The sequence below is a fragment of the Coregonus clupeaformis genome, unplaced genomic scaffold (genome assembly GCF_020615455.1).
Source record: "Coregonus clupeaformis isolate EN_2021a unplaced genomic scaffold, ASM2061545v1 scaf0774, whole genome shotgun sequence".
Lineage (NCBI taxonomy): Eukaryota > Metazoa > Chordata > Actinopteri > Salmoniformes > Salmonidae > Coregonus > Coregonus clupeaformis.
Genome location: NW_025534229.1, coordinates 67,501 through 87,500, shown reverse-complemented (window position 1 = coordinate 87,500; position 20,000 = coordinate 67,501). Strand labels below are relative to the sequence as shown.

General features: G+C 48.9%; 1 protein-coding gene across 1 annotated transcript in view; it reads right to left on the bottom strand.

The window, feature by feature from the left end:
- The window catches only part of LOC121579251 (zinc finger CCHC domain-containing protein 7), a 138,496-nt gene that overhangs the window by 56,873 nt on the left and 61,623 nt on the right, over positions 1 to 20,000 (bottom strand). Inside the window, exons 4-6 of the mRNA XM_045216689.1 lie at positions 7,582 to 7,628; positions 7,304 to 7,438; positions 2,110 to 2,277 (exon numbers count right to left, since the gene is read on the bottom strand). Coding sequence (XP_045072624.1) covers positions 2,110 to 2,277; positions 7,304 to 7,438; positions 7,582 to 7,628 — 350 coding nt within the window. The remainder of the gene's footprint in view (positions 1 to 2,109; positions 2,278 to 7,303; positions 7,439 to 7,581; positions 7,629 to 20,000) is intronic.

Below are 20,000 nucleotides of genomic sequence, written 5' to 3'. Positions count from 1 at the left end.
AGACACCATTGCCCTAGAGCACACAAAAACTATACATACCTCGGCCTAAACATCAGCGCCACAGGTAACTTCCACAAAGCTGTGAACGATCTGAGAGACAAGGCAAGAAGGGCCTTCTATGCCATCAAAAGGAACATAAAATTTGACATACCAATTAGGATCTGGCTAAAAATACTTGAATCAGTTATAGAACCCATTGCCCTTTATGGTTCTGAGGTCTGGGGTCCGCTCACCAACCAAGAATTCACAAAATGGGACAAACACCAAATTGAGACTCTGCATGCAGAATTCTGCAAAAACATCCTCCGTGTACAACGTAAAACACCAAATAATGCATGCAGAGCAGAATTAGGCCAATACCCACTAATTATCAAAATCCAGAAACTAGCCGTTAAATTCTATAACCACTTAAAAGGAAGCGATTCCCAAACCTTCCATAACAAAGCCATCACCTACAGAGAGATGAACTTGGAGAAGAGTCCCCTAAGTAAGCTTGTCCTGGGGCTCTGTTCACAAACACAAACAGACCCCACACAGCCCCAGGACAACAACAACAACAACACAACTAGACCCAACCAAATCATGAGAAAACAAAAATAGAATTACTTGACACATTGGAAAGAACAAACAAAAAAACAGAGCAAACTAGAATGCTATTTGGCCCTAAACAGAGAGTACACAGTGGCAGAATACCTGACCACTGTGACTGACCCAAACTTAAGGAAAGCTTTGACTATGTACAGACTCAGTGAGCATAGCCTTGCTATTGAGAAAGGCCGCCGTAGGCAGACCTGGCTCTCAAGAGAAGACAGGCTATGTGCACACTGCCCACAAAAAGAGGTGGAAACTGAGCTGCACTTCCTAACCTCCTCCCAAATGTATGACCATATAGAGACACATATTTCCCTCAGATTACAGCGATCCACAAAGAATTCGAAAACAAACCCAATTTTGATAAACTCCCGTATCTACTGGGTGAAAAACCACAGTGTGCCATCACAGCAGCAAGATTTGTGACCTGTTGCCACAAGAAAAGGGCAACCAGTGAAGAACAAACACCATTGTAAATACAACCCATATTTATGTTTATTTATTTCCCCTTTTTTACTTTAACTATTTGCACATTGTTACAACACTGTATATATACATAATATGACATTTGAAATGTCTTTATTCTTTTGAAACTTCTGAGTGTAATGTTTACTGTTAATATTTATTGTTTATTTCACTTTTGTTTACTATCTACTTCACTTGCTTTGGCAATGTTAACACACGTTTCCCATGCCAATAAAGCCCTTAAATTGAAATTGAAATGAGAGAGAGAGCGAAAGAGAGAGTGAGAGAGACAGAGACAGAGAGAGAGACAGAGAGACAGAGACAGAGAGAGAGAGAGAGAGAGAGAGAGAGAGAGAGAGAGAGAGAGAGAGAGAGAGAGAGGAGAGAGAGAGAGAGAGAAAGAACACCCCCAGAGTGTTTCCATACTATACCATCAGTATAATTGGGAGGGTAATTGTCATTGACGCTCATTAGACTCACCCTTCACACACACAAATATGCAGCATTACATTATTTTTTTTAAATTCTGCATTGTTTGGAAGGGCCCGTAAATAAGCATTTCACTGTTAGTCTACACCTGTTGTTTTCCAAGCATGTGACAAATAAAATGTGATTTGATTTGGAGCATGGCGAGACATAACTAAGCTGTAATTTGTTGACTGTATCAATTACTGTGGACAGCATGGCAGAATGACCCTGGGTCATCTAATATAGACTATAAACTAATAGGGAGAGGGAGAGAGGGAGAGAGAGAGAGGGAGAGACAGAGAGAGAGAGAGGGGGAGGGGGGGGAGGGGGGGAGAAGGGAGAGGGGGAGAGGAGAGGAAAAGAGAGAGGGAGCAGAGAGACAGAGAGAGAGAGAGAGAGAGAGAGAGAGAGAGCAGAGAGAGAGAGAAGAGACAGAGCAGAGAGCAAGGCAGAGAGACAGAGAGACAGAGAGAGAGAGGAGTGAGTGAGTGGTGGTGGTGAGTGGTGAGTGAGTGAGTGAGTGAGTGAGTGAGTGTGTGTGTGAGTGTGTGTGTGTGAGATCGTATGCCCGCGTGTGATACTCACGTCGTTAAGGTGTCCGTGCACGCCACAGCGGTGACACTGTTTGTAGCGGAGGTTGGGTCCGACACACGCCTCATACATGTGACCGGGCAGACCGCAGTTGTTGCAATGCTTGCTGGGACACGTTGACATCCTGTGACCCTGCTCCCCGCACAACATGCAACACGGCTCCTTCACGCAGAGACGGAAACAAACACACAGGGTAATTGTTTGGGTTTGTGATGCATTCTGGGTAATGGTTGTTGCTACAAGAACCATGTCATTTCTTTGTTTGAGAGACAAGTGACAGGTCGGCATGCTGCTGGGTTTGAGACACAGACAGGTAACAGGTCGGCGTGCTGCTGGGTTTGAGACACAGACAGGTAACAGGTCAACATGCTGCTGGGTTTGAGACACAGACAGGTAACAGGTCGGCATGCTGCTGGGTTTGAGACACAGACAGGTAACAGGTCGGCATGCTGCTGGGTTTGAGACACAGACAGGTAACAGGTCGGCATGCTGCTGGGTTTGAGACACAGACAGGTAACAGGTCGGCATGCTGCTGGGTTTGAGACACAGACAGGTAACAGGTCGGCATGCTGCTGGGTTTGAGACACAGACAGGTAACAGGTCGGCATGCTGCTGGGTTTGAGACACAGACAGGTAACAGGTCGGCGTGCTGCTGGGTTTGAGACACAGACAGGTAACAGGTCAACATGCTGCTGGGTTTGAGACACAGACAGGTAACAGGTCGGCATGCTGCTGGGTTTGAGACACAGACAGGTAACAGGTCGGCATGCTGCTGGGTTTGAGACACAGACAGGTAACAGGTCGGCATGCTGCTGGGTTTGAGACACAGACAGGTAACAGGTCGGCATGCTGCTGGGTTTGAGACACAGACAGGTAACAGGTCGGCATGCTGCTGGGTTAACAGAATGATTGAAGGGTTTTCTTTTGTTAGGCCTAATAAACAGTAACAGCTCTATCTTTTGGTCCAGTTGATTATTTGAGTAAATACTTGTACATTTTGCCGGCTATATCCACTTGCAAATAAAGTGCCTCATATTGGCAAGAAAAATAACATGTTCCTCATATGCCTCCTCACTGTTAAAATACTACCGTCAACCTCACAGATAACGCTGATAACCTCACAGATAACGCTGATAACCTCACAGATAACGCCGATAACCTCACAGATAACGCCGATAACCTCACAGATAACGCCGATAACCTCACAGATAACACTGATAACGCCGATAACCTCACAGATAACGCTGATAACCTCACAGATAACGCTGATAACCTCACAGATAACGACAATAACCTCACAGATAACGCCGATAACCTCACAGATAACGCCGATAACCTCACAGATAACGCCGATAACCTCACAGATAACGCTGATAACCTCACAGATAACGCCGATAACCTCACAGATAACGCAGATAACCTCACAGATAACGCAGATAACCTCACAGATAACGTCGATAACCTCACAGATAACGCCGATAACCTCACAGATAACGCTGATAACCTCACAGATAACATTTACATTACATTTACGTCATTTAGCAGACGCTCTTATCCAGAGCGACTTACAGGAGCAATTAGGGTTAAGTGCCTTGCTCAAGGGCACATCGACAGATTTTTCACCTAGACGGCTCGGGGATTAGAACCAGCGACCTTTTGGTTACAGGCACAACGCTCTTAACCACTAAGCTACCTGCCGATAACCTCACAGATAACGCTGATAACCTCACAGATAACGCCGATAACCTCACAGATAATGCCGATAACCTCACAGATAACACTGATAACGCCGATAACCTCACAGACAATGCCGACAACCTCACAGACAACGCCGATAACCTCACAGACAACGCCGATAACCTCACAGATAACCTCACAGATAACACTGATAACGCCGACAACCTCACAGATAACGCCGACAACCTCACAGATAACGCCGACAACCTCACAGATAACGCCGACAACCTCACAGATAACGCCGACAACCTCACAGATAACGCCGACAACCTCACAGATAACGCCGACAACCTCACAGATAACGCCGATAACCTCACAGATAACGCCGATAACCTCACAGATAACCTCACAGATAACACAGATAACGCCGATAACCTCACAGATAACGCCGATAACCTCACAGATAACGCTGATAACCTCACAGATAACGCTGATAACCTCACAGATAGCATTTACATTACATTTACGTCATTTAGCAGACGCTCTTATCCAGAGCGACTTACAGGAGCAATTAGGGTTAAGTGCCTTGCTCAAGGGCACATCGACAGATTTTTCACCTAGACGGCTCGGGGATTAGAACCAGCGACCTTTCGGTTACAGGCACAACGCTCTTAACCACTAAGCTACCTGCCGATAACCTCACAGATAACGCTGATAACCTCACAGATAACACCGATAACCTCACAGATAATGCCGATAACCTCACAGATAACACTGATAACGCCGATAACCTCACAGATAACACCGATAACGCCTATAACCTCACTGATAACGCCGATAACCTCACAGACAACGCCAATAACCTCACAGACAACGCTGATAACCTCACAGACAACGCCGTTAACCTCACAGACAACGCCGTTAACCTCACAGACAACGCCGATAACCTCACAGACAACGCCGATAACCTCACAGATAACCTCACAGATAACACTGATAACGCCGACAACCTCACAGATAACGCCGACAACCTCACAGATAACGCCGACAACCTCACAGATAACGCCGACAACCTCACAGATAACGCCGACAACCTCACAGATAACGCCGACAACCTCACAGATAACGCCGATAACCTCACAGATAACGCCGATAACCTCACAGATAACGCCGATAACCTCACAGATAACGCCGATAACCTCACAGATAACGCCGATAACCTCACAGATAACGCTGATAACCTCACAGATAACATTTACATTACATTTACGTCATTTAGCAGACGCTCTTATCCAGAGCGACTTACAGGAGCAATTAGGGTTAAGTGCCTTGCTCAAGGGCACATCGACAGATTTTTCACCTAGACGGCTCGGGGATTAGAACCAGCGACCTTTTGGTTACAGGCACAACGCTCTTAACCACTAAGCTACCTGCCGATAACCTCACAGATAACGCTGATAACCTCACAGATAACGCCGATAACCTCACAGATAATGCCGATAACCTCACAGATAACACTGATAACGCCGATAACCTCACAGACAATGCCGACAACCTCACAGACAACGCCGATAACCTCACAGACAACGCCGATAATCTCACAGATAACCTCACAGATAACACTGATAACGCCGACAACCTCACAGATAACGCCGACAACCTCACAGATAACGCCGACAACCTCACAGATAACGCAGACAACCTCACAGATAACGCCGACAACCTCACAGATAACGCCGACAACCTCACAGATAACGCCGATAACCTCACAGATAACGCCGATAACCTCACAGATAACGCCGATAACCTCACAGATAACCTCACAGATAACACAGATAACGCCGATAACCTCACAGATAACGCCGATAACCTCACAGATAACGCTGATAACCTCACAGATAACGCTGATAACCTCACAGATAGCATTTACATTACATTTACGTCATTTAGCAGACGCTCTTATCCAGAGCGACTTACAGGAGCAATTAGGGTTAAGTGCCTTGCTCAAGGGCACATCGACAGATTTTTCACCTAGACGGCTCGGGGATTAGAACCAGCGACCTTTCGGTTACAGGCACAACGCTCTTAACCACTAAGCTACCTGCCGATAACCTCACAGATAACGCTGATAACCTCACAGATAACACCGATAACCTCACAGATAATGCCGATAACCTCACAGATAACACTGATAACGCCGATAACCTCACAGATAACACCGATAACGCCGATAACCTCACTGATAACGCCGATAACCTCACAGACAACGCCAATAACCTCACAGACAACGCCGATAACCTCACAGACAACGCCGTTAACCTCACAGACAACGCCGATAACCTCACAGACAACGCCGATAACCTCACAGATAACCTCACAGATAACACTGATAACGCCGACAACCTCACAGATAACGCCGACAACCTCACAGATAACGCCGACAACCTCACAGATAACGCCGATAACCTCACAGATAACACTGCGGGCACATTGTTGTATACTGTACCGATAACTGCCAACATAAAGGAAACCCCAACATGAAGTGTCTTAACAGGGCGTTGGGCCTCCACAAGCCAGAACAGCTTCAATGCGCCTTGGCATAGATTCTACAATTGACTGCAGCACCATTCTTCCACGAGAAATTCCATAATTTGGTGTTTTGTTGGGAAACGCTCTCAGGCGGCGCTCCAGAATAAGTGTTCAGTTGGGTTGAGGTCTGGTGACTGAGACGGCCATGGCATATGGTGTACATAGTTTTTTATGTTCATCAAACCCTTCAGTGACCACTGGTGCCCCTGTGGATGGGGGGCATCAAACCCTTCAGTGACCACTGGTGCCCTGTGGATGGGGGGCATCGCCATCGTATCTGTGAGGGCCTCCTGTAGCTCAATTTGGTAGAGCATGGCGCTTGCAACGCCAGGGTTGTGGGTTCGATTCCCACGGGGGGCAGTATGAAAAATGTATGCACTCACTAACTGTAAGTCGCTCTGGATAAGAGCGTCTGCTAAAATGACTAAAATGTCAAATGTAATGGGGGCATAGCCATCGTATGGGGGCATAGCCATCGTATGGGGGCATAGCCATCGTATGGGGGCATAGCCATCGTATGGGGGCATAGCCATCGTATGGGGGCATAGCCATCGTATGGGGGCATAGCCATCGTATGGGGGCATAGCCATCGTAGCAAAATAATGGCCAAATAATGGCCTGCCCAGCATTTTTATACATGACCCTAAGCATGATGGGATGTTAATTGCTTAATTAACTTAGAATATATATATATGTGTGTGAATGAGAGTGTGTGTGCTTAGGGACATGTGTATATGACCTTAGTTGTGTGTGGGTGTGTAGTTGTGTGGTTGTGTGTGTGTGGTTGTGTGTGTGTGTGTGTGTGGTTGTGTGTGTGTGTGTGTGTGTGTGTGGTTGTGTGTGTGTGTGTGTAGTTGTGTGTGGGTGTGTGGTTGTGTGTGTGGTTGTGTGTGTGTGTGTGTGTGTGTGGTTGTGTAGTTACCCTGGCCGTAGGGCAGTTCTTGGAGAGGTGTCCAGTCTTGTTGCAGCTGTGGCAGGTGACGTTCTTGTCGACATAGTAACGGTTAGCCAGTCGCCTCACTGGGGGACCGCCCCCACGCCGGTTAATGATCTGAGCCTGCCAATCAAAATCAATCAAGATGACTTTGTCAATTGTCACAGATAATACATCATTCATAAAAAATAAATGTATATAGCACTTTTAAACATCTGTCTCATGTGGAGAAACTCAACATCCAGTGTCAAAAAACATATCCCTACCCCTCTGTCCTTGTCAGTTATCAACCAGCTACCCTCATCATCACCGTCTGAAAAAGAACAATATTGAACACAAATGAAACACAAAAAAATGAAGCATTATTTAGAATTAAATAAATGAAAAACCAACAGTCTTTTCTGTCATTGAGTCAGAAATATAACAAATATCTAAACCAGATATTTCAGTGTGTTGATGACAGACACAGACACACACACACACACACACACACACACATGCACGCTGTACACACACACACACCGTACACACACACACACACACACACACACGCACTGTACACACACACACACACACCGTACACACATAGGAGAAGGGACAAACTGCCACATCAATCAGAGTCCTACTAGACTGTCTGTTCAAACATCTTTATCAGAACAACAGAAGTGTGTTTAAAACCCAAAGGAGAAGGAGGAGGGCCCAAGAGTAGAACCCTGGGGGACACCAACCCTCAGATATACTATGGGACTGGAGCTAGTGTCCTCAGCTTACTGGGGGACACCAACCCTCAGATATACTATGGGACTGGAACTAGTGTCCTCAGCTTACTGGGGGACACCAACCCTCAGATATACTATGGGACTGGAACTAGTGTCCTCAGCTTACTGGGGGACACCAACCCTCAGATATACTATGGGACTGGAACTAGTGTCCTCAGCTTACTGGGGGACACCAACCCTCAGATATACTATGGGACTGGAACTAGTGTCCTCAGCTTACTGGGGGACACCAACCCTCAGATATACTATGGGACTGGAACTAGTGTCCTCAGCTTACTGGGGGACACCAACCCTCAGATATACTATGGGACTGGAACTAGTGTCCTCAGCTTACTGGGGGACACCAACCCTCAGATATACTATGGGACTGGAACTAGTGTCCTCAGCTTACTGGGGGACACCAACCCTCAGATATACTATGGGACTGGAGCTAGTGTCCTCAGCTTACTGGGGGACACCAACCCTCAGATATACTATGGGACTGGAACTAGTGTCCTCAGCTTACTGGGGGACACCAACCCTCAGATATACTATGGGACTGGAACTAGTGTCCTCAGCTTACTGGGGGACACCAACCCTCAGATATACTATGGGACTGGAACTAGTGTCCTCAGCTTACTGGGGGACACCAACCCTCAGATATACTATGGGACTGGAACTAGTGTCCTCAGCTTACTGGGGGACACCAACCCTCAGATATACTACGGGACTGGAGCTAGTGTCCTCAGCTTACTGGGGGACACCAACCCTCAGATATACTACGGGACTGGAACTAGTGTCCTCAGCTTACTGGGGGACACCAACCCTCAGATATACTATGGGACTGGAACTAGTGTCCTCAGCTTACTGGGGGACACCAACCCTCAGATATACTATGGGACTGGAACTAGTGTCCTCAGCTTACTGGGGGACACCAACCCTCAGATATACTATGGGACTGGAACTAGTGTCCTCAGCTTACTGGGGGCACCAACCCTCAGATATACTATGGGACTGGAACTAGTGTCCTCAGCTTACTGGGGGACACCAACCCTCAGATATACTATGGGACTGGAACTAGTGTCCTCAGCTTACTGGGGGACACCAACCCTCAGATATACTATGGGACTGGAACTAGTGTCCTCAGCTTACTGGGGGACACCAACCCTCAGATATACTATGGGACTGGAACTAGTGTCCTCAGCTTACTGGGGGACACCAACCCTCAGATATACTATGGGACTGGAACTAGTGTCCTCAGCTTACTGGGGGACACCAACCCTCAGATATACTATGGGACTGGAACTAGTGTCCTCAGCTTACTGGGGGACACCAACCCTCAGATATACTATGGGACTGGAACTAGTGTCCTCAGCTTACTGGGGGACACCAACCCTCAGATATACTATGGGACTGGAACTAGTGTCCTCAGCTTACTGGGGGACACCAACCCTCAGATATACTATGGGACTGGAACTAGTGTCCTCAGCTTACTGGGGACACCAACCCTCAGATATACTACGGGACTGGAACTAGTGTCCTCAGCTTACTGGGGGACACCAACCCTCAGATATACTACGGGACTGGAACTAGTGTCCTCAGCTTACTGGGGGACACCAACCCTCAGATATACTATGGGACTGGAACTAGTGTCCTCAGCTTACTGGGGGACACCAACCCTCAGATATACTACGGGACTGGAACTAGTGTCCTCAGCTTACTGGGGGACACCAACCCTCAGATATACTACGGGACTGGAGCTAGTGTCCTCAGCTTACTGGGGGACACCAACCCTCAGATATACTATGGGACTGGAACTAGTCTCCTCAGCTTACTGGGGGACACCAACCCTCAGATATACTATGGGACTGGAACTAGTGTCCTCAGCTTACTGGGGGACACCAACCCTCAGATATACTATGGGACTGGAACTAGTGTCCTCAGCTTACTGGGGGACACCAACCCTCAGATATACTATGGGACTGGAACTAGTGTCCTCAGCTTACTGGGGGACACCAACCCTCAGATATACTATGGGACTGGAACTAGTGTCCTCAGCTTACTGGGGGACACCAACCCTCAGATATACTATGGGACTGGAACTAGTGTCCTCAGCTTACTGGGGGGACACCAACCCTCAGATATACTATGGGACTGGAACTAGTGTCCTCAGCTTACTGGGGGACACCAACCCTCAGATATACTATGGGACTGGAACTAGTGTCCTCAGCTTACTGGGGGACACCAACCCTCAGATATACTATGGGACTGGAACTAGTGTCCTCAGCTTACTGGGGGACACCAACCCTCAGATATACTATGGGACTGGAACTAGTGTCCTCAGCTTACTGGGGGACACCAACCCTCAGATATACTATGGGACTGGAACTAGTGTCCTCAGCTTACTGGGGGACACCAACCCTCAGATATACTATGGGACTGGAACTAGTGTCCTCAGCTTACTGGGGGACACCAACCCTCAGATATACTATGGGACTGGAACTAGTGTCCTCAGCTTACTGGGGGACACCAACCCTCAGATATACTATGGGACTGGAACTAGTGTCCTCAGCTTACTGGGGGACACCAACAATCAGATACACTATGGGACTGGAACTAGTGTCCTCAGCTTACTGGGGGACACCAACCCTCAGATATACTATGGGACTGGAACTAGTGTCCTCAGCTTACTGGGGGACACCAACCCTCAGATATACTACGGGACTGGAACTAGTGTCCTCAGCTTACTGGGGGACACCAACCCTCAGATATACTATGGGACTGGAGCTAGTGTCCTCAGCTTACTGGGGGACACTAACCCTCAGATATACTATGGGACTGGAACTAGTGTCCTCAGCTTACTGGGGGACACCAACCCTCAGATATACTATGGGACTGGAACTAGTGTCCTCAGCTTACTGGGGGACACCAACCTCAGATATACTATGGGACTGGAACTAGTGTCCTCAGCTTACTGGGGGACACCAACCCTCAGATATACTACGGGACTGGAACTAGTGTCCTCAGCTTACTGGGGGACACCAACCCTCAGATATACTACGGGACTGGAACTAGTGTCCTCAGCTTACTGGGGGACACCAACCCTCAGATATACTATGGGACTGGAACTAGTGTCCTCAGCTTACTGGGGGACACCAACCCTCAGATATACTATGGGACTGGAACTAGTGTCCTCAGCTTACTGGGGGACACCAACCCTCAGATATACTACGGGACTGGAACTAGTGTCCTCAGCTTACTGGGGGACACCAACCCTCAGATATACTACGGGACTGGAACTAGTGTCCTCAGCTTACTGGGGACACCAACCCTCAGATATACTACGGGACTGGAACTAGTGTCCTCAGCTTACTGGGGGACACCAACCCTCAGATATACTACGGGACTGGAACTAGTGTCCTCAGCTTACTGGGGGACACCAACCCTCAGATATACTACGGGACTGGAACTAGTGTCCTCAGCTTACTGGGGGACACCAACCCTCAGATATACTATGGGACTGGAACTAGTGTCCTCAGCTTACTGGGGGACACCAACCCTCAGATATACTACGGGACTGGAACTAGTGTCCTCAGCTTACTGGGGGACACCAACCCTCAGATATACTACGGGACTGGAGCTAGTGTCCTCAGCTTACTGGGGGACACCAACCCTCAGATATACTACGGGACTGGAACTAGTGTCCTCAGCTTACTGGGGGACACCAACCCTCAGATATACTACGGGACTGGAACTAGTGTCCTCAGCTTACTGGGGGACACCAACCCTCAGATATACTATGGGACTGGAGCTAGTGTCCTCAGCTTACTGGGGGACACCAACCCTCAGATATACTATGGGACTGGAGCTAGTGTCCTCAGCTTACTGGGGGACACCAACCCTCAGATATACTATGGGACTGGAACTAGTGTCCTCAGCTTACTGGGGGACACCAACCCTCAGATATACTATGGGACTGGAACTAGTGTCCTCAGCTTACTGGGGGACACCAACCCTCAGATATACTATGGGACTGGAACTAGTGTCCTCAGCTTACTGGGGGACACCAACCCTCAGATATACTATGGGACTGGAACTAGTGTCCTCAGCTTACTGGGGGACACCAACCCTCAGATATACTATGGGACTGGAACTAGTGTCCTCAGCTTACTGGGGGACACCAACCCTCAGATATACTATGGGACTGGAACTAGTGTCCTCAGCTTACTGGGGGACACCAACCCTCAGATATACTATGGGACTGGAACTAGTGTCCTCGGCTTACTGGGGGACACCAACCCTCAGATATACTATGGGACTGGAACTAGTGTCCTCAGCTTACTGGGAGACACCAACCCTCAGATATACTATGGGACTGGAACTAGTGTCCTCAGCTTACTGGGGGACACCAACCCTCAGATATACTATGGGACTGGAACTAGTGTCCTCAGCTTACTGGGGGACACCAACCCTCAGATATACTATGGGACTGGAACTAGTGTCCTCAGCTTACTGGGGGGACACCAACCCTCAGATATACTATGGGACTGGAACTAGTGTCCTCAGCTTACTGGGGGACACCAACCCTCAGATATACTATGGGACTGGAACTAGTGTCCTCAGCTTACTGGGGGACACCAACCCTCAGATATACTATGGGACTGGAACTAGTGTCCTCAGCTTACTGGGGGACACCAACCCTCAGATATACTATGGGACTGGAACTAGTGTCCTCAGCTTACTGGGGGACACCAACCCTCAGATATACTATGGGACTGGAACTAGTGTCCTCAGCTTACTGGGGGACACCAACCCTCAGATATACTATGGGACTGGAACTAGTGTCCTCAGCTTACTGGGGGACACCAAACCTCAGATATACTATGGGACTGGAACTAGTGTCCTCAGCTTACTGGGGGACACCAACCCTCAGATATACTATGGGACTGGAACTAGTGTCCTCAGCTTACTGGGGGACACCAACCCTCAGATATACTATGGGACTGGAACTAGTGTCCTCAGCTTACTGTGGGACACCAACCCTCAGATATACTATGGGACTGGAACTAGTGTCCTCAGCTTACTGGTGGACACCAACCCTCAGATATACTATGGGACTGGAACTAGTGTCCTCAGCTTACTGGGGGACACCAACCCTCAGATATACTATGGGACTGGAACTAGTGTCCTCAGCTTACTGGGGGACACCAACCCTCAGATATACTATGGGACTGGAACTAGTGTCCTCAGCTTACTGTGGGACACCAACCCTCAGATATACTATGGGACTGGAACTAGTGTCCTCAGCTTACTGGGGGACACCAACCCTCAGATATACTATGGGACTGGAACTAGTGTCCTCAGCTTACTGGGGGACACCAACCCTCAGATATACTATGGGACTGGAACTAGTGTCCTCAGCTTTCTGGGGGACACCAACCCTCAGATATACTATGGGACTGGAACTAGTGTCCTCAGCTTACTGGGGGACACCAACCCTCAGATATACTATGGGACTGGAACTAGTGTCCTCAGCTTACTGGGGGACACCAACCCTCAGATATACTATGGGACTGGAGCTAGTGTCCTCAGCTTACTGTGGGACACCAACCCTCAGATATACTATGGGACTGGAACTAGTGTCCTCAGCTTACTGGGGGACACCAACCCTCAGATATACTATGGGACTGGAACTAGTGTCCTCAGCTTACTGGGGGACACCAACCCTCAGATATACTATGGGACTGGAACTAGTGTCCTCAGCTTACTGGGGGACACCAACCCTCAGATATACTATGGGACTGGAACTAGTGTCCTCAGCTTACTGGGGGACACCAACCCTCAGATATACTATGGGACTGGAACTAGTGTCCTCAGCTTACTGGGGGACACCAACCCTCAGATATACTATGGGACTGGAACTAGTGTCCTCAGCTTACTGGGGGACACCAACCCTCAGATATACTATGGGACTGGAGCTAGTGTCCTCAGCTTACTGGGGGACACCAACCCTCAGATATACTATGGGACTGGAACTAGTGTCCTCAGCTTACTGGGGGACACCAACCCTCAGATATACTATGGGACTGGAACTAGTGTCCTCAGCTTACTGGGGGACACCAACCCTCAGATATACTATGGGACTGGAACTAGTGTCCTCAGCTTACTGGGAGACACCAACCCTCAGATATACTATGGGACTGGAACTAGTGTCCTCAGCTTACTGGGGGACACCAACCCTCAGATATACTATGGGACTGGAACTAGTGTCCTCAGCTTACTGGGGGACACCAACCCTCAGATATACTATGGGACTGGAACTAGTGTCCTCAGCTTACTGGGGGACACCAACCCTCAGATATACTATGGGACTGGAACTAGTGTCCTCAGCTTACTGGGGGACACCAACCCTCAGATATACTATGGGACTGGAACTAGTGTCCTCAGCTTACTGGGGGACACCAACCCTCAGATATACTATGGGACTGGAACTAGTGTCCTCAGCTTACTGGGGGACACCAACCCTCAGATATACTATGGGACTGGAGCTAGTGTCCTCAGCTTACTGGGGGACACCAACCCTCAGATTTACTATGGGACTGGAACTAGTGTCCTCAGCTTACTGGGGGAGTCACACACACACACTATATACTGTCACACACACACACACACACACACACAGTAGACACAGTAGACACAGCAGACTGTCCAACATCCCCCATTGGTTAACAGAGTGGGCTCTTAAGCCTTTAGACAAACACTGATACACAGCCTTGAGCCTTGATCAAACACCTCTCTGATTCCCTCTCTCTCCATCCTCCCATCCCTCTCTCTCCATCCTCCCATCCCTCTCTCTCCATCCTCCCATCCCTCTCTCTCCATCCTCCCATCCCTCTCTCTCCATCCTCCCCGTCCCTCTCTCTCCATCCTCCCTGCTCTCTCTCCATCCTCCCATCCCTCTCTCTCCATCCTCCCATCCCCCTCTCTCCATCCTCCCGTCCCTCTCTCTCTCCATCCTCCCGTCTCTCTCTCCATCCTCCCGTCTCTCTCTCCATCCTCCCATCCCTCTCTCTCCATCCTCCCATCCCTCTCTCTCCATCCTCCCATCCCTCTCTCTCCATCCTCCCGTCCCTCTCTCTCCATCCTCCCATCCCTCTCTCTCCATCCTCCCGTCCCTCTCTCTCCATCCTCCCATCGCTCTCTCTCCATCCTCCCATCCCTCTCTCTCCATCCTCCCGTCTCTCTCTCCATCCTCCCCTCTCTCTCTCTCCATCCTCCCTCTCTCTCTCCATCCTCCCGTCCCTCTCTCTCCATCCTCCCATCGCTCTCTCTCCATCCTCCCATCCCTCTCTCTCCATCCTCCCGTCTCTCTCTCCATCCTCCCCTCTCTCTCTCCATCCTCCCGTCTCTCTCTCCATCCTCCCGTCTCTCTCTCCATCCTCCCCGTCTCTCTCTCTCTCCATCCTTCCCTCTCTCTCTCTCTCTCTCCATCCTTCCCTCTCTCTCTCCATCCTTCCCTCTCTCTCTCCATCCTCCCGTCTCTCTCTCTCTCTCTCTCTCTCCATCCTTCACTCTCTCTCTCTCCATCCTCCCCTCTCTCTCTCTCTCTCCATCCTTCCCTCTCTCTCTCTCCATCCTCCCCTCTCTCTATCCTCCCGTCTCTCTCTCCATCCTTCCCTCTCTCTCTCTCCATCCTCCCCTCTCTCTTGGGTTGGGAGTTATCCAGATTTTCATACCATCCTTCTCTATTACCGTCTTAGTCCACAAGGGGGCACTAAAAACGCAAAGAAAGCCCATTGGGCATCTATTAGTAGAATGCTAACAAAATTAGCACAAGTACTAGCGAATTTCCATAGAGGCTGCTAGCTAAAGAGAGATATTGTGCAAATGAACAAAGCTTTGGAGGAGCATGTGTACACACCGTCTGTGTGGAGTCTGGAGTCGCTAGGGCAACGGGCCTGCCTGCTCTGCTCAGAGAAGACGGGGGAGGAGGATACGGGGGAGGAGGAGACGGGGGAGGAGGAGACGGGGGAGGAGGAGGAGACGGGGAGGAGGAGGAGACGGGGAGGAGGCGACGACGGGGGAGGAGACGACGACGGGGGAGGAGACGACGACGGGGGAGGAGGAGGAGACGGGGGGAGGAGGAGGAGACGGGGAGGAGGAGACAGGGGGAGGAGGAGGAGACAGGGGAGGAGGAGGAGACGGGGGGGAGGGGAGGAGACGGGGGAGGAGAAGGAGACGGGGGAGGAGGAGGAGACGGGGGAGGCGAAGGAGACTGGGGAGGAGGAGACGGGGAGGAGGAGACGGGGGAGGAGGAGACGGGGGAGGAGGAGGAGACGGGGGAGGAGGAGGAGACGGGGGAGGAGGAGACGGGGAGGAGGAGGAGACGGGGGGAGGAGGAGACGGGGGAGGAGGAGGAGACGGGGGGATGAGGAGGAGACGGGGAGGAGGAGGAGACGGGGGAGGAGGAGGAGACGGGGGAGGAGGAGGAGACGGGGGAGGAGGAGGAGACGGGGGAGGAGAAGGAGACGGGGGAGGAGGAGGTGATGGGGAGGAGGAGACGGGGGAGGAGGAGACGGGGGAGGAGGAGACGGGGGAGGAGGAGACGGGGGAGGAGGAGATGGGGGAGTAGGATACGGGCACAAAACAGAGATGCAAAGAAACGCAAGGAAATCATGATGGTGGCAGCTGTGTAGATAACTCATCCAAAGCCCTTTGACTTCTCAAACACGGCAGAAAGCCACAACACAATACGATGCCCCGTCTCTTCATGTATTCAGACACTTACTGAGAGAACTAGTTTAACCAAATAACCAGCTGGATTCTCCTGCTCCACTTACTGAGAGAACAAGTTTAACCAAATAACCAGCTGGACTCTCCTGCTCCACTTACTGAGAGAACAAGTTTAACCAAATAACCAGCTGGACTCTCCTGCTCCACTTACTGAGAGAACAAGTCTAACCAAATAACCAGCTGGACTCTCCTGCTCCACTTACTGAGAGAACTAGTTTAACCAAATAACCAGCTGGACTCTCCTGCTCCACTTACTGAGAGAACAAGTTAAACCAAATAACCAGCTGGACTCTCCTGCTCCACTTACTGAGAGAACAAGTTTAACCAAATAACCAGCTGGACTCTCCTGCTCCACTTACTGAGAGAACTAACAAGTTTAACCAAATAACCAGCTGGACTCTCCTGCTCCACTTACTGAGAGAACAAGTTTAACCAAATAACCAGCTGGCCTCTCCTGCTCCACTTACTGAGAGAACAAGTTTAACCAAATAACCAGCTGGACTCTCCTGCTCCACTTACTGAGAGAACTAGTTTAACCAAATAACCAGCTGGACTCTCCTGCTCCACTTACTGAGATAACTAGTTTAACCAAATAACCAGCTGGACTCTCCTGCTCCACTTACTGAGAGAACAAGTTTAACCAAATAACCAGCTGGACTCTCCTGCTCCACTTACTGAGAGAACAAGTTTAACCAAATAACCAGCTGGACTCTCCTGCTCCACTTACTGAGAGAACTAACAAGTTTAACCAAATAACCAGCTGGCCTCTCCTGCTCCACTTACTGAGAGAACTAACAAGTTAAACCAAATAACCAGCTGGACTCTCCTGCTCCACTTACTGAGAGAACTAACAAGTTAAACCAAATAACCAGCTGGACTCTCCTGCTCCACTTACTGAGAGAACTAACAAGTTAAACCAAATAACCAGCTGGACTCTCCTGCTCCACTTACTGAGAGAACAAGTCTAACCAAATAACCAGCTGGACTCTCCTGCTCCACTTACTGAGAGAACAAGTCTAACCAAATAACCAGCTGGACTCTCCTGCTCCACTTACTGAGAGAACTAACAAGGTAAACCAAATAACCAGCTGGACTCTCCTGCTCCACTTACTGAGAGAACAAGTCTAACCAAATAACCAGCTGGACTCTCCTGCTCCACTTACTGAGAGAACTAGTTTAACCAAATAACCAGCTGGACTCTCCTGCTCCACTTACTGAGAGAACAAGTTAAACCAAATAACCAGCTGGACTCTCCTGCTCCACTTACTGAGAGAACAAGTTTAACCAAATAACCAGCTGGACTCTCCTGCTCCACTTACTGAGAGAACTAACAAGTTAAACCAAATAACCAGCTGGACTCTCCTGCTCCACTTACTGAGAGAACAAGTTTAACCAAATAACCAGCTGGACTCTCCTGCTCCACTTACTGAGAGAACAAGTCTAACCAAATAACCAGCTGGACTCTCCTGCTCCACTTACTGAGAGAACTAACAAGTTTAACCAAATAACCAGCTGGCCTCTCCTGCTCCACTTACTGAGAGAACTAACAAGTTAAACCAAATAACCAGCTGGACTCTCCTGCTCCACTTACTGAGAGAACAAGTCTAACCAAATAACCAGCTGGACTCTCCTGCTCCACTTACTGAGAGAACTAACAAGTTAAACCAAATAACCAGCTGGCCTCTCCTGCTCCACTTACTGAGAGAACTAACAAGTTAAACTAAATAACCAGCTGGACTCTCCTGCTCCACTTACTGAGAGAATTAACAAGTTTAACTAAATAACCAGCTGGACTCTCCTGCTCCACTTACTGAGAGAACTAACACGTTAAACCAAATAACCAGCTGGACTCTCCTGCTCCACTTACTGAGAGAACTAACAAGTTAAACCAAATAACCAGCTGGACTCTCCTGCTCCACTTACTGAGAGAACAAGTTTAACCAAATAACCAGCTGGACTCTCCTGTTCCACTTACTGAGAGAACAAGTTAAACCAAATAACCAGCTGGACTCTCCTGCTCCACTTACTGAGAGAACAAGTTAAACCAAATAACCAGCTGGACTCTCCTGCTCCACTTACTGAGAGAACAAGTTTAACCAAATAACCAGCTGGACTCTCCTGCTCCACTTACTGAGAGAACAAGTTTAACCAAATAACCAGCTGGACTCTCCTGCTCCACTTACTGAGAGAACTAGTTAAACCAAATAACCAGCTGGACTCTCCTGCTCCACTTCCTGAGAGAACTAACAAGTTAAACCAAATAACCAGCTGGACTCTCCTGCTCCACTTACTGAGAGAACTAACAAGTTAAACCAAATAACCAGCTGGACTCTCCTGCTCCACTTATTGAGAGAACTAACAAGTCTAACCAAATAACCAGCTGGACTCTCCTGCTCCACTTACTGAGAGAACAAGTTAAACCAAATAACCAGCTGGACTCTCCTGCTCCACTTACTGAGAGAACTAACAAGTTAAACCAAATAACCAGCTGGACTCTCCTGCTCCACTTACTGAGAGAACAAGTTAAACCAAATAACCAGCTGGACTCTCCTGCTCCACTTACTGAGAGAACTAACAAGTTAAACCAAATAACCAGCTGGACTCTCCTGCTCCACTTACTGAGAGAACAAGTTAAACCAAATAACCAGCTGGACTCTCCTGCTCCACTTACTGAGAGAACAAGTCTAACCAAATAACCAGCTGGACTCTCCTGCTCCACTTACTGAGAGAACAAGTTAAACCAAATAACCAGCTGGACTCTCCTGCTCCACTTACTGAGAGAACAAGTCTAACCAAATAACCAGCTGGACTCTCCTGCTCCACTTACTGAGAGAACAAGTCTAACCAAATAACCAGCTGGACTCTCCTGCTCCACTTACTGAGAGAACAAACAAGTTAAACCAAATAACCAGCTGGCCTCTCCTGCTCCACTTACTGAGAGAACTAACAAGTTAAACCAAATAACCAGCTGGACTCTCCTGCTCCACTTACTGAGAGAACTAACAAGTTAAACCAAATAACCAGCTGGCCTCTCCTGCTCCACTTACTGAGAGAACTAACAAGTTAAACCAAATAACCAGCTGGCCTCTCCTGCTCCACTTACTGAGAGAACTAACAAGTTAAACCAAATAACC